Source organism: Rhinatrema bivittatum, chromosome 12, assembly GCF_901001135.1.
Source record: "Rhinatrema bivittatum chromosome 12, aRhiBiv1.1, whole genome shotgun sequence".
In the NCBI taxonomy this organism is placed as follows: Eukaryota; Metazoa; Chordata; class Amphibia; order Gymnophiona; family Rhinatrematidae; genus Rhinatrema; species Rhinatrema bivittatum.
This window is the reverse complement of record NC_042626.1, coordinates 29,957,531-29,983,878: the sequence shown is the minus strand read 5'-3', so window position 1 is coordinate 29,983,878 and position 26,348 is coordinate 29,957,531. Positions and strand designations below refer to the sequence as shown.

The window sequence follows — 26,348 nt, the reverse complement described above, 5'->3', positions numbered from 1 at the left end:
CTACTTTGGACGCCAAATGATTGATAGACCAGGATTTCTCTTCCTCGGACCACTGTCCCTGCGTCGACTGATTCTAGCATACAGCTCCCCAGCCGAAGAGACTGGCATCCATGGTAACCACCATCTATTCCTGCGTGAGCTCTGACAGCCTCCGAAGAGGCATTGGGAGTACCGCCCGGTGCAAAAAGACGCACCCACGGCTCACCACATGAATGGCATATGCACTGCCGTGCACCATAACCTGAAGTCATGCTGACTGCAAAGAAGCCCGACCATACAGCAAAACAGCCCAGCTGTGCCGCGCCCTCAGCCAAGGCTCCGCTGCCCACACGCTCACCTCCCAGCAGTCACTCCAAGGCCCCCAACACCATATCACTTCTTCTTACTTTTTTTTTTTTTTTAAACTTTACTTAAAACCAAGGAAGCCGAGCAAGACTTCCACAAAAGAAGAGCTGCTGCAGAGCGATTGTTCTCCTGGGGGAAGAGGGAACCAGCCCCACCAGTTATAACCCCCCAAATGAGCCAGCCCAGGCCCCCAACCCCCTGCTCATGTTCCTCGACACCAGGAAGGATAGCCCCACTCAGCCGTCGCAACCTCCTGGGAGGATAACCAAATAGAATTTAAAATCCCTCTTTTTTTTTTTTTCCAGACTGCAGGGATTGCTCCTCTATCCATCTGCGGGAGACAGAGAAATACTGAGGGACTGCAGGTGGCACACCGGGTTATATGCCAGTGCAACTTTCTCTGTCTCCATCTGTTGGAATGGAGGTATAATCACAGGAGACTGGACTGATCTGGGTATGAACAGGAAAATATGTTTCAGGCCATACAGCTCAAGGAACCTCCCTGCCCAGCTCCTTAATTTAGAAAATAGCAAGCAGCCTCTGGCTCCCTTCTAACCCCTACTTTCCTTACTCCCAACCCAAACATCCACCAAGCCTCCAGGAGCATAATACATTCATACTGCCCTCTATGGCATTCAGTGCCGGGAGGAGTACAAATATCCCACATTCCTGGCAGCCTCGGGGATTTTTTTGTTTGGAGGGGACAGAAGGGTTGAGATAGGAGGGGGGGTCCTGGAGACCCATTTGGGTTTTCTAAATCAGGGTGGAGGGGGCGAGGCTGCTATGGCCCTCAAAATATGTTACTTTACTTGGAGAGGGCCCCAGTAGGGGATATGCCCAACATCAGTTTTACAGATTTATTTTTTTTGGGGGGGGGGGGGGGGGGAGGATCAGGCCTGCTGCCCCCGAGGGTATTTTTTTGGGGGGGAGGGGGGGTTACTTAACCAGCTATATTTTGACTATAGCCAGTTAAGATTTAAGTTATCTGGGTACACACCTACCTTGTTAACTTTAGGCCTGCTCTGCAGCAGCCCTAAAATTAGGCGGATGACACAGAATATTGGCATTGTCTGGCTATGTTATTCAGCTATCTTTGCTCCGCCACAGAATGCCCCTGACTTTGCCATCTAACAAATTAGCTGGATAGCAACAACTGGATAATTAGGGGGCAGTCAAACAGGCAGGAAATTCAAACCCATTTGGATATGGACCTTACAGAGCACTGGAAAAGTAGGATCTATACTTCAACCTTTTTTTTATGTGCATGGAAAATACTTTTAATAACAGCATCCACCAGTCACCTCTTAAATCCTAGGACAGCGATGAAAACAGATGACACTTTAGCAATTAGAATGTTAGGAAAGATCTGAAAAGGAAATGGAGAATAAAATGGAAAATATAAACTGCCCCTGTATCAATCCATGGTGCAACTGCGCCTGGAGTGTTGTGGGTCCTGGTCACCCCATCTCAAGAAACTCATAGCAGAAGCACAAAAGGAGCAGAGGAGGGGGGCCAAAAACGATAAAGGGGAAGGAGCATCTCTCCTGTGACGAGAGGCTGCGCAGGCTTTGGGGGCTTTAGCTTGGCAAAGAGGGCAGATGAGAAAAGTTTATAGAAATCATGCGTGGGGTGGAACGGGTAAATAAAGGACGGCTATTTACCCTTTCAAATAATTCTAAAACCAGGGGGACTCTCCATGAAACTAGCAACCCGCAGATTCAGAACGTGGCAGAAATACTTTTTCACTCGATGCACTCTCGAGCTGTGGAATTTGTAGTCAGAGGACGTGATCAAGGCGACGAGCATAGCAGGGGCTTAAAAGAGGTTTGGAGAAGTTCCTGAAGAAAAAGTCCTTAACACATTATCAGCCAGGCGGACTAAAGAAAGCCACTGCTATCCCTGGGTGTGAGTAACAGGAATTAGATCTACTTTATGGGATCTGCCAGGTACTCACAACCTGGACTGGCCACAGTAAGAGAGGCTGCTGGGCTCGATGGCCCTTGGTCTGACCCAGCATGGCACTTATGTCCTTGTGATGTTTTGTCAATTCCTGGTTGTTTTCACATTCTGCTCTAATGCAGCCTGCTTGAGGTGTCGGCACGATACCTTTCTGATAGGTGCAGTCTCCAGTCACACCACAGTCTTATAGTGCAAGTTATTATTTACAACCTTGGAAAGAAACAAAAGCTTTTTCCTCTTCCAGAGGCCACCCAGCTGGCTGCCCGTTGACCCTCGCCACCCTCCTTATCTGCAACGTGGCCCAACCAAGCTGGAGCTGGGCCTAGAAACATTGCAGATTCCCTGGGGCAGAAAACAAAGAGAGAAATATAGCAGCCCCACACCCAAATGGGATTGACCAGGAAAAAAAAGAGAAATACACTGAACTTTATTCACTTCCCCTTCTGTGGGAGAAACCATCTGAGAACAGGGCATTCCCCCAACTCGGTCCCTTTTTGTTTTTTCAAAAGCAAAGTCATTACATTGAATGCTCTTCAAGTTTTGGCTGAAACATTAGAAACCTGTACTATATTCCTGCTGCACGGAATGATTGGAATAGCCACTGCCATCCCGCAGACTTTCTTATCAGGCAGGTCCAGGCAGATGTATTCATTTACATTCATGATTAGATGGAAGGTGGGATGCAGGTGGTTTGCTAAAAGCAGGGTACGGGTGCTTGTTTCAATAATCCATGCTGCCCAGCGACTTCATGCTTTAAGACACGTCAGACAATCATCATTTATTTGTTTCACGCTTTCGCAACCAAAGAAAATGGTTCCTTTCCGAGGAAGTCCCATGAGGTTTTGGTTTCTTTTGTTTCCCCAAAGCGATGATGAAAAAGTTTTATCTTGATGGGAAGCAGGCAGACGTTCGCATCTGGAAATGCACAAGTCCCACTATGAGGGCAAGGCCTGTACACAAATGAACCAGAGACTGCTAGCGGCTGGGTTTAAGAAGGGCAGGGTGCATCTCTGGCGTTCAGACACTGCTTCTGGAGACCGCCTCTACACCATAGCTAGTCAAAGCCAATACAAGGGAAACGGTTGGTTAAAGGTATGTGATAGGACCAATCGCATAGCAGCAAGGGATTTATTTAATGTTTGGGCACTTGCCAGATACTTGTGACTTGGACTGGCCACTGCTGGAAACAGGATACTGGGCTTGATGGACCCTTGGTCTGGCCCAGTATGGCATATCTTCTGTTCTTACATATGTTCTTATGCCTTGCCCTAACTATAGAAGGTCTCTTTAAAAAAAGGAGAGAGATTGTATCTACACATGGTACAGCTGACATCAGAAGGACAGCCTTAATGAAGAGATAGGCTTAATACACAATGCCATGGTAAGACAAGTTTGGCTTGAGGATTCACATTGTTTTGTACCACAAACACAGACAGCTTCATGTTATGTTCTGAAGTAGGCGCTGCATCAGCGTAATCCATCCGCCCGAAGAACAAAGACAGACACAAAAGGTGGGCGGGGAACAGACTTGTAGGCACCTGCAAGCAGGTTAATATTCAAGGTCTTTGATCGCAGTGTTTTGGGAAGGTCATGAAGAGACTTTCTGCTGAAGTCCAGGGCCTACCAGCCCCTTCCTCCCTCCCTTCAGGCGGGCAGGTGTGCAGCTAACCTCTGCTTTTTTTCCTGGCTTGCTTTGATCTCCAGGGTTTTAGGATGGTGTAGTTGGAATAGGTGGTGTGCTGATCAGACAGGAAGGGGACGTAAAACGCACGGAACAGCTTTGATGACCTGAAACAAGAGAAAAAAGGAGAACCATTTCAAACTGCCCACACCCATCACTCTGTTTAGGGCTGCGCACTGGTAATTAACCTATCTGTTTGAAGCAACACACAAAAGAATTTATAAAGGGATGGGAGGCGTTGGTACACAAACAGCAGGAGAAATACAGACAAAGTCACAGAACAGCAATGAGGTAAACCTGGTTTTGCTAGCAACACTGAATCTGTTTTCATATCAAGCTTCCCACTACAGAACTGAATATTAACAGAGATGTTATCTGATGCTATTATACTTCCTGTCTTCAGGTTCATTTGCCTTCCAGATTCACTAGCTACTGATTCAGGGCTTTCTCGTTTCCTTAGCTTTCACTAAAAAAAATAAAAAAAAATTAGTAATGGCAAACTGAATAAGACAAGGAGGCTCGAGACTGGGCAGAAGTACTAAAGCTCTGGTTTGAAAAGGCTGGCACCGTAAATTAGGAACCAGCACAAGAATCCTACGTCGCTGCACACCCAACAGCGCTGGCCACCAGTTCGTTGCAAACAGTACGGAAGCATTTTAAGGAAACACAATTCATCGAGGACAGCAGGCTGTGTGATTGGGGGGGGGCACTTGTACCACCGTTTGGGACTGTAATCCTGCACCTCGAGCACTGAAACGCTGCATCACCCAAATTTAATAGTAACAGTTTTGTCAGAAGAGACATGGAACTCAAGTTGCTGCTCATTCTATCTCCAATTATCCCTTCTCTGGTATGTAAAAAATAAAAATATGAACTCCCTGTTCTTCCCAAGGCATTAAGATTTGCACCTCTCGAGAGGTGGCTCCTCAAACAATACATACAATACAATTTTCTGTTCACGTAGTTATTGTTTTGAAAGGAAGGTAACATGGCCAGGGGATCTTCCACTGCGGGAACGAACGCAGCTCAAACACTGTAGACAATGCGGTGAAAGGCACACCTGATCCCCAACTGCTGGGCAGAGCAGTGTGAGATTCTGTCCGAGTGGCAACAATGGGCTTCCTGCGGGCCAGTCCTGAGGGTCAAAGACCCATGCTGGAGCCTCCCTCGGTCAGGTGCAGCCACATCGTGAAAGCAATGGGAGTGGTGGGGGGAGCACTGCTACCGGAAGATGATGTTCTACTGAAAAACCCATCACCAATTGATTCAGTCTCTACAGCTCTCAACACCAGCAAGGGGACAAGTGTGGCCAGGGCACTAGTCCTGGGGCCAGGAAGAGGATGGTGCGAGGAAAGGAAATAAAAAAACCCAAAAACCGCCAAACAAAAGAAGGGCTTTATCATCAGTCCTGGTAAAAAGCAAGGTGCGAGATTAGCACTCTCTGCTGGACAGTTAATTTTAGTATTTAAATGGCCACATTCACCTAGAAAGTGTAAACCTTTGACATCGTGAAATGCTGGGTTATGTGTGTCCACCTGGCGCTTTTTGTAATAAGAACCTGCACGCGTTTCATGGGACTCCTGTCCATGATGTGCGTGCTCTAGCTTTGTTTTTTTGTAAGTATACAATGGACACATAGAGCAACTGCAGGACTGCACTCACATATGTCACAATCGATTCAGAGCACACTGGGGGGGATAAAAAAGATTCAGCTCCAGCAGCAGCTGATCGGTTTTTTTCTGCTTGGCCACACCTTCCTGACCAGGTTCTGAATTATCACACATGGACCATGGCATTTTCGAGTTTTCTCACATACACCTAACTCCCCTGAAGGTGGAAAATCCATCTTCTGTTGCTGAAAGCAGGCTGCTACGCTTGTGAGAGCTGGTGCCAGTGCTTCTGCCCAGCAGAAATCTCCGAAAGCCCACTCCGTGCCTCTCCCAGGAGCATCTATCTAAGAAATTCATTTACATTTATGATTTTAAGAACTGGTTTTCAGAGCCAGCTACAGGAACTCATTTACTTAAACACCAGGAAAATCCATTCATTAAAACACGAGGGCTTCTTTTTTTTTTTTTTTTTAAAGGCAGCCTGGCGGACTGATGTAGAATAATGGCAGCGGCAAACCATGCACCTGCTAGATCCCGTATCCTTCACAAGTGTCCTCGAGCCTTGGGCAACAGCTGTGCAAGTGGCCAATAACAGAATACGGCTTTATTAAAGGCTCTTGGACAGATTAAGCACTGTTTGTCAACTAAACCGCCGCTGAGTCTATTACCTGAGGTGAGTCGGGTTGCCCGACTCTCACTTTTGGATAAGGCAGCACAAGGAGACTGCGTAGCGCCAACGAAATAGTCAATTGCGGGGCTCGATTTATAATTAAAGGCTGTGTGACGGCAATCTAGCGCTCAAGCGGACGATCGAGCCCAGCAGAGTTTTCACCCATACGGTGTGGTGTGCATGCTCAGGCAAGCATGAAGAGGACCGGGCCCAGGGCTTGGCTAAGGGAAGGCGGGATGGGAACATGAAAGGAAGGGCCACTGCCGCTGGGTGAACTTTGGGTACCATGAAAACGTCATCGATGGGGGGAGAAACCTTCCCTTCCATTCTTTGCTCATCCTGAAGTGCAAAGGAAAACGTCTTAAAAAAAAATCTATTTTCTAAAATAAAGAAAATATAATAATATATGAGCACCTTAATTGTTCTCTCCTAATGTCAGACAAGATCGTCTTCATCTTGCTCCGCCAGCACTGATAATATCACCAACACTGATTTGTACGAGGAATCGGTGTAGTGAGTGTTAATTGATATGAACAGGTGCAGCATTAAAGAGACAGCAGGACACCCTCCTTAAAGACAGAGAGAAACCCATCGATTGTGGCTGAGTTGGCGCGGGGAAGAAGGGGCAGAGGGAAGGTAGGGAGGCAGGCGGTTTTTACAAGGACGCTAAAGCAGGAAGCCTGCTCCCCGATCGGAAGACCAAAGAAACTGCAACCAAATTTTGTGCATTATATGAATAAAAGTCAAGTCACGCTGCCTCTTCGATTCCAAGGCAGGTCAAAAACTCGCCCTTTCTTTGGAAAATTACAAGGCTACAACGTTGTTTTGTTCCATTACTTTTTCTCTTCCTGCAAGAGAAGGCTTGCAAGTATCACGTTAAAAAATAAAAATAAAATAAAAATCTATTCTTTCAAACAGGAAAAATTGGTCCTAAATAGTGTTAAAAATATAACCCTCTCTTGTACATCAAATCACAGCTTTGAAAAGGCAGGCAACAGAGCTGGCGCGTGGCACAGCCTGCGTTAGGAGCTGCTTTGAAAACGGCCAGAGCAAAGGACGAGGGCAGGGCTGCCATGGATCAGCGCTATCAGGTGGCACGGCCTTAAAAGCCATCAAATAGATGGGCCTCAGCCGGCAGCTGTCATATTTTCCCCTTAATATGCCAGAATCGTCGCACTCCGAGCATACATAAACGAAATGGACCTTGACAAAGCAGCTGCCTGAATGGCATAATTAGCTGGCGACTCAAAGTGCTTTCTAATTCAATTACCAGCGCCATTTATCAGAGCTGGGGAGAATTCCACAGCTGAGAGTCAAACCTGCGCTTCCTGACGTCAACCAGAGACTGACTGCCGGTCTCAGAAGGGTGTGAGATCAGCAAGGCTCAATCTTGCTTGCTGAGGTACCTTTTTTTTTTTTTTTCTCATATACAATAGGCATCTGGAGGGTGCATCACAACTTTCTCATTTCTTTAGCATCCACGTTACATTTATTTTATTTTTTTTGCTGTTGCAGCCTGGTAGGAATTTTCACACCTGCTTTGCTCTCTAATTGAAAGCTCTTGGGAATCGCTGGTGTGGAAACAGCTGCTGAGCAGGGGTCACTATGGTTTATGTTAGGCAGTGCAATACATTGGCATACACCGATAGGGCCCTTTAACTAAATTCTCATTCATATATTTACCAGGGTCTAGATGATTCAAAGGGATTTTGTCAAGCAGAGTTTGAAGAACATAAAAGACTTTTGTTTTCATTTAAAAACAGAGAGGTAAATATTCAGCAGGTCAGTGGGCGGAGACGTTATCCTGATAAAGTTACGCAGATAACTTGAGGCGTATAGACAGCAGAACGTCTCCTGATAAGTGTTCCACTGAAGGTATTTATCTATAGTTACCGGGGTAACTTTGCCACTCACCGGCTTATTGCCACTCACCGGCTTACTGCACACTTAAAACTATTAAAAAAAAAAAAGCAGCCGAGCAGAGGCTGATTCTCCCCCCACCCCTCTCAAAATTGTTGGACCATGAGAAGTTGAACTCCCCCCATCCCCTACCTTTAGAAAAACTGTGGCCACAAATCCCCTCTCCTCTGAACCCCCAAAAGTGTCTTTACTGTCAGAGCTCTGCCCAGGGATTGGCTGCTTCACCCGGCCATGACGTGAATTACTTAATAAGGGCGGGCTGGTACTGGCACTAGCGCCTGGTGTTCAGCTCAACCGGAGCCTCTGCTCCTCTCCCTGGAGAGTTTTGCCCTCTGTTCTTTCACAGGAAGGGGACGGGGAGGAGTTAAAAGGTGATCAAAGCTGCCCAGCCCACACTACAGTTTTTTTTAAAGGTTTTGAGGGGTAGAAGGCGGGGGACTGGGCACAAGGTGTTGGGTTTGTTTGTTTTTTTTTTTTTAAGTTATGTGGATAATTTAGGACAGCAAATTTTCCAACCAGAATTAGTGGGATAACTTTACCAAGTTTGTGCTATCAGCCATGCACTTTAAAGTACATGGGTAAAAATGGATAGTATGTGTGTATTTTTTAATAATGAGCTAAGCGCAAACTACCCATTTTTATCCGTGGACCATAAAGTTCACGAGGTACGTGCCTACCACCGAAACAGATGAAACCAATGCACAGCGCTATTCAGCATTAATGGTGATAACAATAATTCCTGACCCAACTGGTAGTTTCTGGTCTCTAATGTATAGGCTGACCGTGCCTTTCCATATTACGAGGACAACAGAGGTCGTTCTGCTTTTACGCCATTGCAGGCAGGGAGATGTAGTCATGTTTATCTCAGAGAAATCAAACAGGAAATCACAACTCTTATCTTCCTGTGTGTAATGGGGGAAAAGCTAGAATTGACTCAAGGTTACAAGGAGCTATATGCTCACTCTCCCAACATCCCATAGAGCGGAAAGGCCATGGTTGTGCTCTCAGCTCCTACAGAAAGACCACTGGACAGAACTCACACAGGCTGAATAATCAAAAATCAACAGGCTGCACTGTCAAGCACACAACATTCAATAGTAGCAACGCATACTGGACAGCAAACAAATTGACCAGTTTGGTGGCCGTTTCGCTCTGACGCAGCTCCATCAACTTCTCAGGTCTTCCATGCAAAAAATATGCTGTTTTATCACCACCTATTTTCACAGTCCCAGCATTTTCCTTGCCAATAGAGGCTGATTTTCAGTCCTCACAGAAGTTGCTGCTGATAAGAGATCGCCATTAACCTAGTTCCTAGTGATGTTTCTAGTCACGAAATCTATGGCAGGAATGAGTAACTTACTACATTTTACCATAAACAGGCAACCCACTTGCTGTTTTGTGAACTGTTCACAGCATGGGGGGGGGGCCACCTTCTACAGGTAACTGCAGCTATCGTTCCAAAATCAAGCACATCAGGTCTTCTCTTAACTTTGTAAAATGTACGAAGGGAGATGGGTACTGGATGCATAAATCAAACCCAATGACACCAAACAGGGTAGGAAAGTACAGTCAGTTTGACTCTGGGAAAACAGTGAAGATCCAGACCCTGATTCAGGTACTTGTTCCGGATAAGGTGTGACGACATGCTAGCGTGCGGTTGTGTGCACATTTTTTCTCTCAGTTTACCTAGTGTACAAAATAATGTGCACGCATTGAGTAAAACCCTGTGCACAAATCAGCACTCCTCCATGCACATCCTAGGTTAAGCATTAGCTCTAACTCCCCAATGCACAGAGCTGCACAGGTTTAACTCATATTTTCTTAACATTGGAAATGCAACTCCTGAGAAGAAGTGGACTAAAGGTTTTGGAGCTAGTGTCGTTCTATGGGGAGTTCGAGGTACAGGGGTCTCGGACTTGGGATTTTTGCACATGCAAAAGGATTTGTCTAGAAATCATGCCTTCTACACACAAACCATGATTTCTGCAGCTAAACAATGTTTTATGCACAGAAAACATGCTTTTTGCAAAAAAAACTGTTCATCCCATTTTATGACACTGGAAGCCTTCTGGGGCAGAGAACTAGCCGCTGTAGTTGATTTTAACTCACTTTGAATTGGAAAGGCAAGTAATCAAATCTAAAATCCACATCTGACCCATCTGACCATGCCATTTTAACGTCTGTAATCTTAGTGAGTCTCATACTGGGGTTCTACACTGAGATAAATCAGGGAAGCCAACCAATCTGGCAGTGCAGTAATAATGGGAGATTTCAATTACCCCAATGCTGACTGGGTAAATGTATCATCAGGGCATGCTAGAGCGCTAAAGTTCCTGGCGGGAATAAATAACTGCTTCACGGAGCAATTGGTTCAGGAACTGACAAGATAAGGAGCAATTCAGATCTAATTCTTAGTGAAACACAGGATTTGGTGAGAAAGGTAATGTTGGTGGGGCCACTTGGCAACAGTGATCATAACATGATTAAATTTGAACTAATGACTGGAAGGGGGACAATCTGTAAATCTACAGCTCTAGCACTAAACTTTCAAAAGGAAAACTTTGATAGAATGAGGAAAACAGAAAAAAACTGAAAGGTGCAACTGCAAAGGTTAAGAGTGTATGACCGGCATGGATATTGTTTAAAAATACCATCTTAGAAGCGCAGTCCAGATGTATTCTACACATTAAGAAAGGCCAAATGATTGCTGGCATAGTTAAAAGGTGAAGTGAAAGAGGCTATTTTAGCCAAAAATAACTCCCTTCAGAAATTGAAAGAAGGATCCATCTGAAGAAAATAGGAAAAAGCACAAGTATTGTCAATTTAAATGTAAAACATTGATAAGATAGGCTAAGACAGAATTTGAAAAGAAGCAGGCCACAGAGGCAAAAAGTCATAATAAAAACTTTTTAAAATATATTCAAAGCAAGAAACCTACGAGGGAGTCAGTTGGACTGTTAGATGATTGAAGGGTTAAAGGGGCACTCAGGGAAGATAAGGCCTTCATGGAAAGACTAAATTAATTCTTTGCTTCCATGTTTACTAATGAGGATGGTGGGGAGATACCGGTTCTGGAATTGGTTTTCAAGGGTGACGATTCAGATGAACTGAACCAAATCATAGACCTGGAAGATGTAGCAGGCCAGATTGACAAAGTGAAGAGTAACAAATCGCTCGGATCAGATGGTATGCATCCCAGGATTCTGAAAGAACTAAAAAATGAAATTTCAGACCTTTTAGTAAAAATAACCCTTGCTGTAGTTACACGATGTTAGGTTCTATCTAAGGAGTTACCACCCAGGAAAGAGATCTAGGCATCATAGTGGACAATCATGGAAATCATTGGTTCAGTGGGCTGTGGCACTCAAAAAAGCAAACAGAATGTTAGGAATTATTAGGAAGGGAATGGTGAATAAAATAAAAAATGTCATAATGCCTCTGTATCACTCCAGTGGTCCCTCACATTGAATACTGTGTTGTAATTCTGGTTGCCACATCTCAAAAAAGATATAGTTGTATCGAGAAGGTACTGAAAAGAGCGACCAAAATGATAAAGGGGATGGAACAGCTCCCCTATGAGGCAAGTATAAAAAGGTTAGGGCTGTTCGGCTTAGAGAAGAGACAGCTGAGGGGGGATATGATAGAGATGTTTAAAATCATGAGAGGTCTAGAATGGGTAAATGTGAATCGGTTATTTACTCTTTCGGACAGTAGAAGAACTAGAGGGACACTATGAAGTTAGCAAGTAGCACATTTGAATCTAATCAGATAAAATTATTTTTCACTCAATGCACAATTAAGCTCTGGAATTTGTTGCTGGAGGATGTGGTTAGGGCGGTTATTGTAGCTGGATTTTCAAAAGATTTGGGTAAGCTTCTGGAGGAGAAGTCCATAAACTGCTATTAGTCAAGTTGACTTAGGAAATAGCTACTGCTTATTACTGGCATTAGTAGCATGGGACGTATTTAATGTTTGGGAACTTCCCTGTTACTTGTAACCTGGATTGGCCACTGTTGCTGGGCTTAGTCTGACCCACTGTGGCAACTTCTTTTCTTCTTATACACTATATTATTTTTTTAGTAATAGATATTTTACTGAATATAAGATGTCACACAGAAAAAGGAGATTCACAGCACTACAAGGGTCACTGTGATCAGAACAATAAAAGATGGGCATGCAAGTGGTACTTTGCCTTAATACAAACAAGACTGTAATAAAGAGAACCATTATTATATCCTTGAAGTTGTATGGATGTTCTGGAAGTCACAACAAAAATAGCATCTTAGATAATATTATGTTCAAAAGGCTCCCACGGCTATAGGATACAATATCCCCAGCATGTTCCCATTCCCCCTCCCCTCCTATCTCTAAAACAAAGATAATCCGTCAAAAACAGCTGAAAAATAAATCCCAGCTCAATGCTGTGCTCGACTCCTCGCATATTTTGTATTATTAAAAATCAAACATTTCTAAACCGAACCGAAATGTGCAGGAGTCTAAAACGTTGACTGGGCTTGGTATTTAACCACATGTTAATTACTGACGTTCTGTACCATCCAATTTTCAACAGCTGTAAAGCTGATTATTTCTCATTTCAAAATCTTGTTCAGGCTGAGCAAACCCCCCAAGTCCCACGGCTGGCACACAAGATTATCATCTAATGAAGCACAGCCTTCAAATGAAAAAGATTAGAGTGCAAAAGAAGTGCAATGCCACACAAGCGTGTCAGTCACGTGGCATCAAGAAGCGCTCCCGCAGCTTCCCACGGTTGTTGTCATTCAAGCCGGGAGTACTTTCGTGGCTACAACACTGGCTAGCGATTCAAAGCAGGTCTGGCACTGAACTTGGAGAAACTTGCTCCCACTTGATTTTCAGTGGAAATCACGCTGCAAAGCATCTAAAGACGTCTCTTACTGCAGGGCTTCCCAAAACGGTCCTGGGGAACACCCCCCCCGGCAGTCTGGGTTTTCAGGATATCCACAATGAATATGCATGAGATAAATCTGCATACCATGGAGACTAGGTATATGCAAATGTATCTCATGCATATTCATTGTGGATATCCTGAAAACCCAACTGGCTGTAGGGTCCCCCAGGACAGGTCGGGGAAGCCCCGTCTTACTGCCGTCACTAAACTCTAGACACGACTTTTCTGTAGCATTTATTGTCTACAATGGAAAATGGTCTAACAACTTGCTCTGATAGAACGTGCATTGTTTTTAGTTTGTTTTTAAAAAAACACACACACACACACGACTGAACATCCAGAACCAGATGCACGGCTGCTCCCTGTGACCCAGAGCCATCGTCAAACCACTGAGCTCCACCCTTGCTAATAGGTCTTCTCACACAGCTGAAGGCCTTTAATCAGCTCTTGCCTTCAGAGTTGGCGCTTCTTAGGTGCAGTAATTAGTGTGGTGGTCTCCAAAAAGCTTACAAAAACACTTTCAAGAGGGCTATGAAACGAGGTGCTACAATGAATGCTTGCCACTGTGCATCTGTCAGAGTTGTCATAGAAACTATGATTTTTCTTTTCTTTGCCATCACCAATTACGTATTTCTTTCTGGTAGCAGCCATTTCCTCCAGCTCCCATTTTCTGACATCGCTGTAACTTAACAACCTCTCCTTTAATTGCCTTGGGAAAAGAAGCCTTAAGAAAATCATATTTTAAGGAGAAGATGCCTTGTGTTCTAGTAGGAACAGGATCACAAACGGTAAGGAAACAGTTAACAATCAGCCGAGAGCATATAATAAAACGCTGGAGCATTAATACATTCTTCTGCAGGTATTTGGATGCTCATACAAATATAAGAGGATCCCACTTCATTCCAGTAAGTTAGATGACAGCAGCTGTTCTTCAGGAAACAAGACTGCAAGCAGCAAGGAACCTACAAAACTGTATTGCTGTCTTAAAAAGCAGCTTAAACGTCTGTTGAAACCTTGCACTGAAAATCGCTAAAAGTGCAGTTGACACGGTGAGAACTGGGAAACAGAATGTTCCTACCACATTCTGCACCCAGCCTGGAGCTCGGTAAGACGAGTACATTTTATTCCCCCTTAAGTGACACCCAACAGTGAAAATAATACAACACCACGGAGGTGCTAAGTGGTACTGGCAGGCCTGACTGCAGAAGCCACCTCCAGAAAGTCCCAAGTACTTTCAAACTGGTGACCTTGCAACTCCCAGTGGCTGAAATTTAATTAGGAAGGAGTGGAGCTTCCATTAATCTTTGGAGCATGGGCGTCCCAAGGTGTCCTGGACAGCACAACATCGCGGCCAGCTTCCTGCAACCTTAACTCTACTATACTGTTGGCAACTACCTCTCAAGCGAGTTAGTAATTTGGTACTGCATGACTCCTTTGTTCCTCCTTGGGGAATTTCAGTCTGCTCTACGTCCACCCACCTGTCATGTTATTTTGTGCAACTAGCAATTATGTTAAGCTTCAAAAAAATCTGGCGTCTTATTTTAGAAAAGATTTAATATTTTCTTCAAACCGTGACAGCTGAAGAGTGACAAAGATAGTGTTAGTATTCTTTTTTTGGGGGAGCTCAGTACTACTCAGCATCATCCATGGAGATCTCCTCCCACAAAGGGTGTCTAAACATATCACCATCTGTATATTCAAATCTTTAATAAGAAGAAGCAATCAGCAATTACTTTGCCAGTTGTTAGTCTAAATACATGTAAATCATGAACTGCTGCAAATCTTCTCATAGCAACCCCCTGCTTCAATCCCACCTGAACCCTTACCCGGGGCTTCTGCAGCACTGCCCCCCCTGTCAATCACCCACTCCTCATCCCCGATACTACTTTCTCCCACACCCAGAATCCCCCTCCCCCCACACTTTAATATTCTAATTCTTGACATCATCATAAAAGCCCTTGGCCTTTAAACCAATCTCTCAATGTCCGGAAGAGCGGTTTTTGGTTCTCAGTTATGGAGATTGCGAGACTGTTATGTAAATGGAGAGTAACAAGGGTGAAGCCTCACAAGGGTCAAGGCTGCACTAATTCAGCTATCTTTGGGTGCCACCAAATGTCCAACAGATGCTATGTCTACTTTGGGACACAGTAAGGAGCTCGTGGTTTGGTCAGCGGCCCCCACGTATTGGTGTCACTGCAGACCCTAATCCACTCTCCCTCTTGTCATGATCACCCTTGCTTTTGGATCTGTCTCAAGCATACGTTTCATGTACTATCACTTTTAGCAAACTCACCAATAAAATCCACACTTCCCTTTTGCTGACAAGGGCAGGTGGATTTATTGTCAGGTAAAGATGAATATATATATATTTTTATTTTTTTTACATATATTCCATTTTTTTGGGCCTGCATTTTCCTCCTATTCCTTTGGGGTATTCAGCTCAAATTGGAACCAGCCTCTCTCAGGCTACAGCGCCATGAGACTTCATTCACAACTACCTAGAGGTTGTTGTTGTTTTTTTGTTTGTTTTATATCCTCTCCCAGTTCACCTAGCCCAGTCATTGCAATGACCATTCTCAGCTAGGGACTTTAGCACCAGGGTGCCTTCTGGAACCCTGCAAGCATGGAGCCCACATCCAGCCACTAGGTGTCACCACTGCGCAATGACCAGGACTCCCTCCTCCTAAAGGGGCTGTGAACACTGCCTCTGCAGCAACCCGAGCAGCCAGCCAGCCAGCTCAGGGACCGGAGGACCTAACTCAGGCGCTGAATTCAGGTCCTTCACACAGCAAGGCTGCCACCTCCTCTTTTATTATTATTATTTTTTTTTTGTCACAAACTGAATCATATAGAATGGTATTCGGAGAATTATTTTAAGATTAATGTGGCATAGCCATCACCTCAGTTAAAATGTAATGCTCAGAAGTAAAACATTTTCACACATCCAAATATGAAGTATCCAGGCATTCTCATAATTAGACCCCAACGTCTACAGGGCAAAAGAAAACAAAAGAACCATAGTTAATTCCATCTTGTTCCTGTAAGATTTTGGAAGTAAAAAGGAAGTCATGGATTCAGTTATTAATGCTCAGAGTGCAGCACATGTGAGCAGCAAAACCTCTAATGCATTTAATGCAAGGTGACTAAATATTTCCCCCGGACAGAAGGAGGTCAGCAGTGAGTGGGAAGGGGAGTCTGGCGACGTTTCCCAGACATTCGGCAGAACATACTTGGATAAGCATTCCGCTGAATCTATCTGGGTCGTTAATGTTTAGCCTTGCCCCCAGCACGCCCCTCTGTGCCGTCTCTCTCTCTTTTTTTTTTTTTTTTACCTGGCTCCATTTTTGCCTGGGTAACGAGATAGCTGGATGAAGATTAGTCCAGCAACGGGAAGAAATTTTTTGAAAATGTTTAGTTTTTGTTACTGCAACAAAACCTCTGAATATCAGTCTCCGGGTGAACACCTATTAGCCTCCCGGGTCACTAGGGCAGACGTTTGTAACTGGAAACGTTACACTTACCCGAGATATATCAAAACGCAGTAGTGTCATGCACTACTGGCATCAAAGAATGGCAGGGTGCAAACTTCTCTTTTGCCAGTTTAAGCTGAAGTAACTAGAGGACAGGTGCCCTAGTTTTGGTGCTATTTGCACAGAATGCAGTACCAGAGAAACATCACTGACTTTGGCCGCTCTCCTGTCCCGGCTGGATACTTTACAGATGAAGAATGCTCGGGTTTGGAATCTGCTTTCCCATGACTGTTTAAACGTCTGCCATGACAATTATAAAACTCAGTTGCAGCACCTGAACTTAGGATGAACTGTCTCTTGTTTCATATTTTGTCATTTGTGAGGGTAAGTCCTGCTATGCTGCCTGCCTGCTGGAAATGAACACTTAACAATGCACTCATTTCTTTTTTGGTTGGGCCCAGCCGTCTCCTCTTGCTCCTCTGGGTTTTTCAGCTCAATCAGAACTGGCTGCTCCTGGAATCCAGCCCCATGAGCCTTCATTTCCAGGTACCCAGAGGGATTTATCCCGTTTTGGGTTTTGGTTTTTTTTTGTATTCCCCTTCCCAACTCTGCCCAGCCATTGCGGTGACAAGACCGCAGCCAGGGGACCACAAACTGCAACTTGCTGCAGAATCCATAACATGGACCTTTAGTCTGGCCACTTCTGTCTGCACTGTGCGATCGCTGGGATACCACCCCCTGCACCCCCTCACAAGGACTGTAAACACTGTCTTCTCAGCAGTCCTAGTCCCCAAAACCAGGTTCTCCACATGCCAGTGCACAACACTACCACTGAGCCACTTAAGACTGGCCCACCAACTCACTCCTACGCAAAGACCGCCTTGTAACATGCTACCAAGGTCAATGGATATTTGGGCAAGGTGCCACATGGATGTCAGTAACAAGTGGTGGCTAGCTCTGGGAAGCTTTCCTACGCACTCCTGACGACTCGGGCAAACATTCTGCAGCAAGTTACACCTTGATGGAATTTTGCACGTTGGCTCTTGGACGTGCGTGCCTCGCTTTACTCCTTCTCTATAAAACAGAGCAACACGATGGCAGAAGACGACCCTACAGCCTATCTTGTCTGCAATCCCTACCACTCCAGCAGAGATCTTCTCCGTTTACCCCATGTTCTTTTTGTTTTTCTCTCCAGCTCTGGACCAGGCACAGCTCTCCGATAAGTATTCTGCGCTCAAAGAAGGAACACGAAAGCAGCGGAGTTCTACTGCACAGGACCCAGCAGGGCATGCCCGTCTGCAGGTATGAGAAGGGCGCTCTCATACCCAGGGCCAGCTGTCAGATTGGTACTCACCGCACGTCATTCAAGGGACGACAATGCAAGGGGAGAGTTCTGAAAGGCATTTGCCTGGGCCCACTCTTTTCTCAGGTAGGAGACCTGGGCCGAAAACCAGCCTCCCCCTGGCCTTGCTGAAAAGTACCTGACAGCTATTACTTTGAGCAAGGTTAAAGAAGGGCATTCCCGAGGCTGCGTTTAGGTCAGTGTGCGTGCAGTCCTTTTTCAGATATAAACCCCGCTTGGCTATCCTCTCAAAACAGCAGTTGCAAAGCACGCGGCCGACTGTGCTGCGTAGACTTTGCAACTGCTAATTTTTTAAAAGGAAGAGGAGTTTCTTCTTTAAAAATAAACTGCAATCCATGCAGGCTAAAAGTGCTTCTCCAAAGTGCGAGCAACTCAAAATTCTCCCCTCCCCTCCCTTGTAGCCAGGCAGCGGAGCTTAGGAGGTTAAAGGGAACCAGGCCACCTGAGAAAGCACGCCCAAAACATCCCTAAACGTGGAGCGTGCAGATTATTAGGAAACTGCAAGAGGTCTACGGGAAAGCCGATGCAGCAGTCCGACTGCCCACCACTTCCCAGAGGAATCTATCACTTTTTGTTGGTTTAGGTTGTGCTAATAGCCATTTCCCTCACTCCTTGCTTTATAACCCTCATTTTCTGTCATTGTTGAGCATGCTACTTTGTATTTGCTTTTACTTTCTATTACTAGTATTTGGGCTTTTTTATTTTCAGTGATCCCACAAGTTTTCATAAAATGACGTGCCGGAACAGAGTTGGCACCGCCAAAAACCCCCCCCCAGATCTTCAGTTCTTTTGTGCTGTTGCTGTTCTCTCTTGGCTCCCGTGTGGACACGCACGACTCCGGACGGGTCATCCGTTTCTAAGCGGTGGACGGTCACATAATCCTCTAACTCTCCCTCTCAGAACAGGTGCAACCAGGGTACGAATCCGTTCAGACAGTCGGGAGTGCTGAACACAACTATTACTAAGAGAAATTACTTTAAAACAAACAAACAAACATGCGATCAGATGCCAAAATCACGCATATTCCATACACCGTCAAGTGGCTGGAGGCGAGAAAACAGTGCTTTGAATTTCCAGGCAGAAGGCGGCTCTTGAATCCATCCGGCTCTTCTGTACGTTAAGCAATATTCAGTCCTTCGATTTCACGGCTAAATGTCTAACATTATCCTGGTGTCCCCGTCATTAAATGTAGACTTACCCAGAGCGAGCAGGGGGAAAGCAGAACGCTATATTATGACACCCAGCGCGAGTAGCGCACATAACTCTGCACGGTTATCTTGACTGGCAAAGCAGCATTTGGCCCTGCACCCACTCTTGACAGCCAAGGTCCGTTTTAATTGATCCGGTGACAGAGAAAGTGCATCCCCTGGCAGCTCAAAGCTGTCGAGGTGGCGCAGCAGGCGCGGGGGGCTGAGCCCCGTTGCCACGGCAACCCGGTCCCCTTTCCGCTCCCCTCCCGCCGCGAGGCCCTTTCTGCTCCAGCTGCGAGGCGCCGATACGGAAAGTGCACAAAGAAGGGGCTTGGGGAGAGGGCTTTCGGTTTTAACAATTAAACTGAGGGAAGAAGGGGGTGAAGCACAGGAGGAAGAAAAGCAGGGGGGGGGGGGGAGAGAATACAATCGAAGCTCAAGGTCGCTTATCGCTTCTTGCTCTCACTTAAGAAGCAGCGAATCTGTCATTTCCCTTGGCCTGAGTTTCAAAAGCTAAATAAATAAATAAATAAATTTTAAAAAAAGGCTAGCTGGTCTCAAAGGCTAGCTGGGCTCAAAGGCTATCTAGGGGAGTCTAGCACTAGCCTGAGTCACTAGATGCCATATAGCGGCTCATCAGTACAGTGTTTGCCAGCCCTCCCCTGGAGGCACACCTAGCCAGGATAGCCACGATGAATATGCATGAGATAGATTTGCATGCACTTGAGACCCAGGGTATGCAAAGCTCTGTCACGCATATTTTTCGGGGGCAAACCCTCCAGGAGAGGGCCGGGGAAACCCTGCATCAGCAGAATCATTTTTTTTATTCTTTTCTCTATGGACTGGAACTTGCTTCTAACCCCTTTCACAGAGTCAATAAATACAAAACATAAAAAAAAAGAGATAGTGTTATGCTAATTTAGACATCTTACAAAATATTTGTTTAAATCAGAGCCACTGAAAGAAAATTACAACATTTTTTTTTTTTGGAGTGAAAAATGCTCACTCATTCCAATAATTAGTTCCAGATCATTAGGATAGTGGGCGATTCTTTTGTATTTCAGCCAATTCATAGGCCAGTGACCTAGTGTGCGGCCTCTCCGACACTGTGTGGGCCGACTGCACAGGGGGCCGGAGCACCGTGACGGGAAGAATCAGCACACATCAAGCCTCAAACGTTGCGAAAAAATATTTTAACCTTTTGCATTTCTTCATACCCATTTTTCCCTTTGCTGTTTGTACACCCTCAGGCTAGGATGGCATGCGCTGGTGACCTTCAGAAACCCTTGCAGGCCCAAGGGCCGAAACACATGCCCTCTGTTACACCTCAGTGTGGCTGCATGGCTAGCAGGAGTCACCACAGACACTTCCCCTCCACTCCAGGCCTGAGCATGGTAATCCCACAAGGCTGCACTGGCCCTCACAGACCGCTAGGGCCTCAGTTGTAGGCCTCCTTCTTAATTGTATTTTAGTAGTGTAGTTCCTGCTTGTGAGGCTGCATAAGCTATGCACTTGTGGGTAACAGCACTGCAACCTGGCTGACCTTTTTAGTCAGGTAGTTTGAGATGACTTAACACCAGGACTGTCTGATGCCATGATTAAGTGTGCCACATTGACAGAGGATCTGTGTTCAGCTCATTACCCTGGCTAATATGCAAAGCGCAAGAGGATTTACTTCAAAGCAATGAAAAAATAAAAGCCAGTCTGTTTAATAAAGTTGCAGAAATGCTCACTCTCCTGCTGCAGGGTCTGGCCTAGGCTGGAAGTGCTGCAACATTTCTTAAATATGTTTACGCTGATTTGCCGCGTTCCGATTTCCCAAGACTAGCTCGAGATGGGTGCTGTGGGCCCAGATCTCACGCCGATTACCCTGAACCGCAGGGTCAAAAGGCAGGCCGGGAGCCAAGCGTATGTCCTATAGACCCTGCCTACCTGCTGTCACTTCTCCACTCTCATGCAGTGGCGTCAAACTAAAGGTCAAAATCGGCCACGCAGGGCTTGCGGGAAGGCGAGAAACTGATAGAGCCAAACCAGGGCTCAGCTAAACGCTGCTTCCAAGAACCTGAGAAGGCTCTGAAATTAGCTCCAACAGCTAATGCGGCTACAGCTGTGCATGCAGATACATTTGCATATATTTAATCTAAGAATCAGGTTAATTTGCATATGCTGGTTTACCCTGAAACCCAGATCCGATAGCCCGCCCTTGAAGAAATGTGGCGAACACTACTAAATCAGAACATTTCAGCTAAGAGAAAGTCCTCAATAGCAAGTTAACATTTTCTCCATCACAGACTCCCGTGGGCTCTCGGGAGGGCCACGTCATCTCTTTGCGACTCAGGTCTCCTGGGTGAGAGCAGCAATAGCCTTGCTATTCCTCCTCCTGTCACGGCTTCTGAACATTTTTACACAGCACGGGCACCAGAGACATGGCGGAGGTATCTCCATGAGCATCTATGAGTGGACAACAGCCCGCTGACACTTTGTGGGGATACTGATCAGACTGTCTGCTTTTGGACAAAGTCTGCGATGACTCTTAACCTAGAGACCTGAAACCAAATTTCAACGAGGAATTAAGTACATCCCTTCCCTGTGAGCCCAGAGGCGGATACAAACGACCTGTGGACTTTTTTACTGCTGCTTTTCATGCAGGTAGATATTCTATGAAAAATAAACGCACAGGAACTTGAAAAATGCAATCTACATAGGTTGTTTTCCGATCCCCCTGGAAACGCCTCCCCGAAAGGTGCGTAAAATCACGCGCGTAGTGGAAACGATGCCCATACTTTTAGCCATGTCGAGGGAGGGCAATATTCAGAGGCAACGTACACCTGGAAATGACTTAAAGCAGCCAGAAGAGTCACTATTACAGCATCTGCTGAGCTAGCCACCGACTCAAGTGGTTGCAATCATGAGAAATGACTTTGTAAGCAACTGGATTCCAACGGCAGATAGAGCGCAGGCAAAATCTTTCACGTCTCCTGGAGGATGGAGCTCTGCTATCTCTTGGACTGATGGCAGCTCGGCACGTTCACACCAAGTCTTGTCATTGTCTCTTCCGACGTGGAAGGGACTTAGGTCCAACGGCACCAAAGAGAAAGCGATTCTCGCTCCTAATGGGCGATGTTAAGAAGGGGACCTCGAATGGCACGGGCCGACGTCAGCAGGGGCTTGCTCAAACTTCACGGATGCCCGCCGCCCATTCGAAGCTAATCACACCGCACTGAAGCCCTCGTTTCCCAGAAATTTAAACTGAAATTACGTCGGCTTTTTATCTGCGAAATGCAGAGGAGGGCAGAGAGCAGTATTTGCTGGAAGTGCTGGTGTGCACTGAATTTTAATGGGAATACCCACACCTATCAGGCAGCAAGCAGTCGAGGCAGGCAAGTCAAAACATTTCTCTCTCCACCCTCAGGGGCCCCGGGAGGTCTGGAATGACGCAGAAGTGGAAGTGCCATTAAAGAAGAAAAAAAAAGAAAAGAAAACACAGAGCGGCTCTAATTTTATTAGCTTCTCTCAGCAAGAAAGAAGCCTACAAAGGTTGTCTCATCTCTCACTGCACGGGTAACAAGAGATTGTGCAAAGCCACCCCATCCTTCCAGCGATGTTAGGCGTTAGGCTTGCCTGCTGACTCCACTGTTTCCCCTTAAGCAGCCGATTCAGGGCTGGTTTTACCCCCCTGCTGGCGCACAAGAAACAGACTGTGATGGCAGAGGACACTGAGGCCTGTCTAGGTTTCCCCCCAGTGTCATTCCCAGGGCATGGCTTTCCCCTCAGTTCTTTGCAGCTAGGGGTCCTCTGTGCTTACCCCAGGCCTTCCTGAATTCTGTAAACCATTTTGGTCTCTATCACCTCCACCGAGAGTCCATGCCATACATGCACAATACTTTCCGGATGTTGCTTCCCGAGTCTGCCTCCTTGGAGCCTCACACCCTGCCCTCCGGGAAAGGTTTGCTGCTCGTGCATTATCGATTCCTTTGTTTTTTATCATAGCCCCGGCCTCTCCTCTCCTCTAGGGTAATCCTAGATTTTTAAGTCCTTATTGCTTTTGGTGCATATCCCATACAATTTTGGAAGCCTGTCTCGGCTCCGGAAGTGGACATGATATTCTCCAGGTGAGGTCTCACCAGGGCCCTGCCCATTCCATAACCACTTCCACTGGTTATGCCTCTCCCTGTGCACACTAGGATCCTTCCGGCTCTGGTCACTGCCCTGATCACTCTCTTTCACTCCTTTGAGATCATCAGATGCGATCAGCCCAAGGTCTATTTCCTAATCGGTGCCCGCCCATATCACAATGCCTTTACCCACTACATCGTGTGCTGCTCCCTCGGATTTTCTGCATGCCCAATGCAGGATTTTACTCTCTTTTTCCCCCCCCCACTGAATCTTAACTGGCAATCACTAGACCAGTTCTTGAGCGTTTTTAGAACACTTTTCATTCTGTTTACTTCCTCAAGGGTGTCCGCTCGGTGGCAGATTTTAGTGTCACCTGCAAAAAGGCAAACTTTACCTTTTGATCTTTCCACAATATCACTCGCAAAGATGCTGTAACAGAACCAGCCCCAGGACCGATCCCCGAGGCCCTCCAACTAACCACCCTTCTCTTCTGTGTGAACTCCATTTCCCATTATCCTCTGTTGTCCATCTCCTTGAGGCCTAACCCTAGGCTCTCAGCATGCACGATGATGTAGTTTTGGTTTTCCCTAAAAAAAAAAAAAAAAAAAGAAAACCAAAGCAGGAACTGCAAAACCCAACATGCAGTGCAGATAAAACCAGGATTGGAGCAGCCTGTGTAGAAAAAATGAAGTAACTGGCAATCCTCCAGAAAAGGTGAACGTGCTGAGCAGCAGCCTTTGCTACAGTAATGCCTGTGGTCAAGCCAGGGAGAAGAATGTGAAGCAGCTCTTGGGAGAGCTGCAAATCTACTTATTGGAGGTTTCACAAGAAAAGAACATAAGTTCTGCCATACTGGGTCAGACCAAAAGTCCGTCGAGCCCAGTATCCTGTTTCCAACAGTGGGAAATGCAGGTCACAAGTGCCTGGCAGGATTCCTAAGGTCAAAAGATTCCATGCTGCTTATCCCAGGGTCAAGCAGGAAATTTCCCCAAGTCCACGTTAATAATGGTTTATGGACTCTTCTTCTAGGTACTCGTCCAAATCTTTTTTAAACCCAGACACACTGACAGCTTTTATCACATCAACCAGCAACACATTTCAGAGTTTAATTATGTGCTGAGTAAAAAAGTATTTTCTCCAATTTGTCTTAAATGATCACCTAGTAACTTCACTGCAGGTCCTTGAGTCTTTGTAAATGAGTAATAACAGGAATAGTTCTGGTGAAAAATATATGAGCCATGAGACAAGAAACTCAATGAGCTTCCTTCTCTGCCAAAGATGTCGCTGTACTATCCTCCTCCTTTCTGTACAGGAGCCTCTCCCCCCTCCTCGAACGTACCCCCAGTACCAAATGAAAAGCAGCTAAGGACTGCATGAAAACATTTGTGTTGGAGGGAGGTTGACTCTACCTACGGGGAAGGCCCAGTAGGTCCTCACTGCCATCTGGTGGAGGAGATGATGCAGAGAGTGAGCTGCAGCTTTGCCTTTACCAGATCCCTTTGGGTTCTGAGGGCCGGCAGGTTTTAGGTAACAGTCTCTGGAGAAGACTGAAGAGAGGTTCCAACGTGAGACTGTGGTCAGGGCTGATGGCAAGGATGGTCAGGTCACAGGCTAAGGTCGGTACCGAGAATCAATCCAAGGGTAGGCAGATGGGAGACAAGGAAGGCAGGGCAAGGCTGGATGAGGTTGAAGACCAGGAAGGCAAGGCAAAGGAAGAACTCCGAAGCAGCAACTCACACTACCGAGAAGTAGTCAACCGTTGCTGCGGTGCCTTGGTGCTGCATGGCCAGGGTTTCAATCCCAGCTGCGTGATGATGTCAGGAGAGCAGGAGAATTGGTTTCCCACCGCAAGGCCTTTCAGTGCCAGCGTGGACGCTTAGGGACAGGCTGGACGGAGAGGAGAGCAGTGTTCCTAGTTGCATGGAGCGTCAATGCCAGGCCGGTTGGGCAGTGTTGGGCGAGTGCTGCCGTCCTCTTCCTCTGTTATGTTTTTCTAAGCAGCGAATAATATGCAACCTGCATTTTGAAGAGGTTTTGGGGAGAATTGAAGAAATTTATTAAATAAGCTTTTGAGAACTGCTTGGCCAAAACTGCTATCTTGGCGTGAAGCCTTTTCTAGGCAGTAATGAGCAGTGAAGGTGTGGACAGACCAGGTGGCAGCCTTGCAAATACCATCTATCAGGCCGATACAGTATGGCCCCATGTCATCTCTTAGCTGGGTTAGGCATAGAATTCAAGATCTATGCAGATGATATTCAATTTTTCATACTTACAGTGGCTCCTGGTCCAAGACTCTATCAATAGCTAGTCTTTACATTAACTCCATTAACACCTGGTTATCTCACAATCGTCTAAATCTTAATCCCGCAAAAACAGAAATCTTACATTTATCCACCATACTCATTCACAATGTGGTCCACCAACTTACCTGACATTTGGCAATTTTTCTATTCCTATCACAACCCATGTTTGCAGTCTCGGTGTCATGCTGGACTCAGCCTTATCCATGTCAAAAAAAACCTCTTTCTACAAGATTCATCTATTAAAATGTCTAAAACCTTTACTATACCTCAACGACTTTCGTACAGTTTTGCAGGCCCTGCTTCTCACAAGTTTAGATTATTGCAATCCATTATAACTAGGGCACCCAAACACTGCTTTACATCTGTTACAACTTGTACAAAACACAGCTGCTCATATTCTTACCAACTCAAAACACCGAGATCATATCACTCCTGTCTTCTGTTCATTGCATTGGCTCCCTGTTCCTTTTTGAATACAAAACTCTATCCATTATCCACAACCTCATATATAAAAAATCTGCTATCTGGCTATGCTCTTCTCTGCAACTGTATCAACCTTCATGTCATCTCCGCTCCATGAATAAGTCTCCTAGAGGTCCCCTATGTTAAAGTAGCCAGATTAGAGATCACCAGAAAGCATGCCTTTTCAGTGGCTGCTCCCATACTCTGCAATTCCATCCCTGATTCCCTCAGGCAATTAAATATTAAGGAATTTAAAAAAAAAACCTAAAAACTTACTTATGGCGCCACCGCATTTAAACAGGTCACAAAGATTTGAGTCCTAACAGTTCCTA

The 26,348-nt window shown here is 45.8% G+C and overlaps 1 protein-coding gene across 1 annotated transcript in view; it reads right to left on the bottom strand.

Moving 5' to 3' along the window:
• Positions 1 to 2,715: 2,715 nt before the first annotated feature.
• Positions 2,716 to 26,348, bottom strand: part of ALG9 (ALG9 alpha-1,2-mannosyltransferase) — a 100,706-nt gene continuing 77,073 nt past the window's right edge. Inside the window, exon 15 of the mRNA XM_029573147.1 lies at positions 2,716 to 4,092. Coding sequence (XP_029429007.1) covers positions 3,969 to 4,092 — 124 coding nt within the window. The 3' untranslated portion in view covers positions 2,716 to 3,968. The remainder of the gene's footprint in view (positions 4,093 to 26,348) is intronic.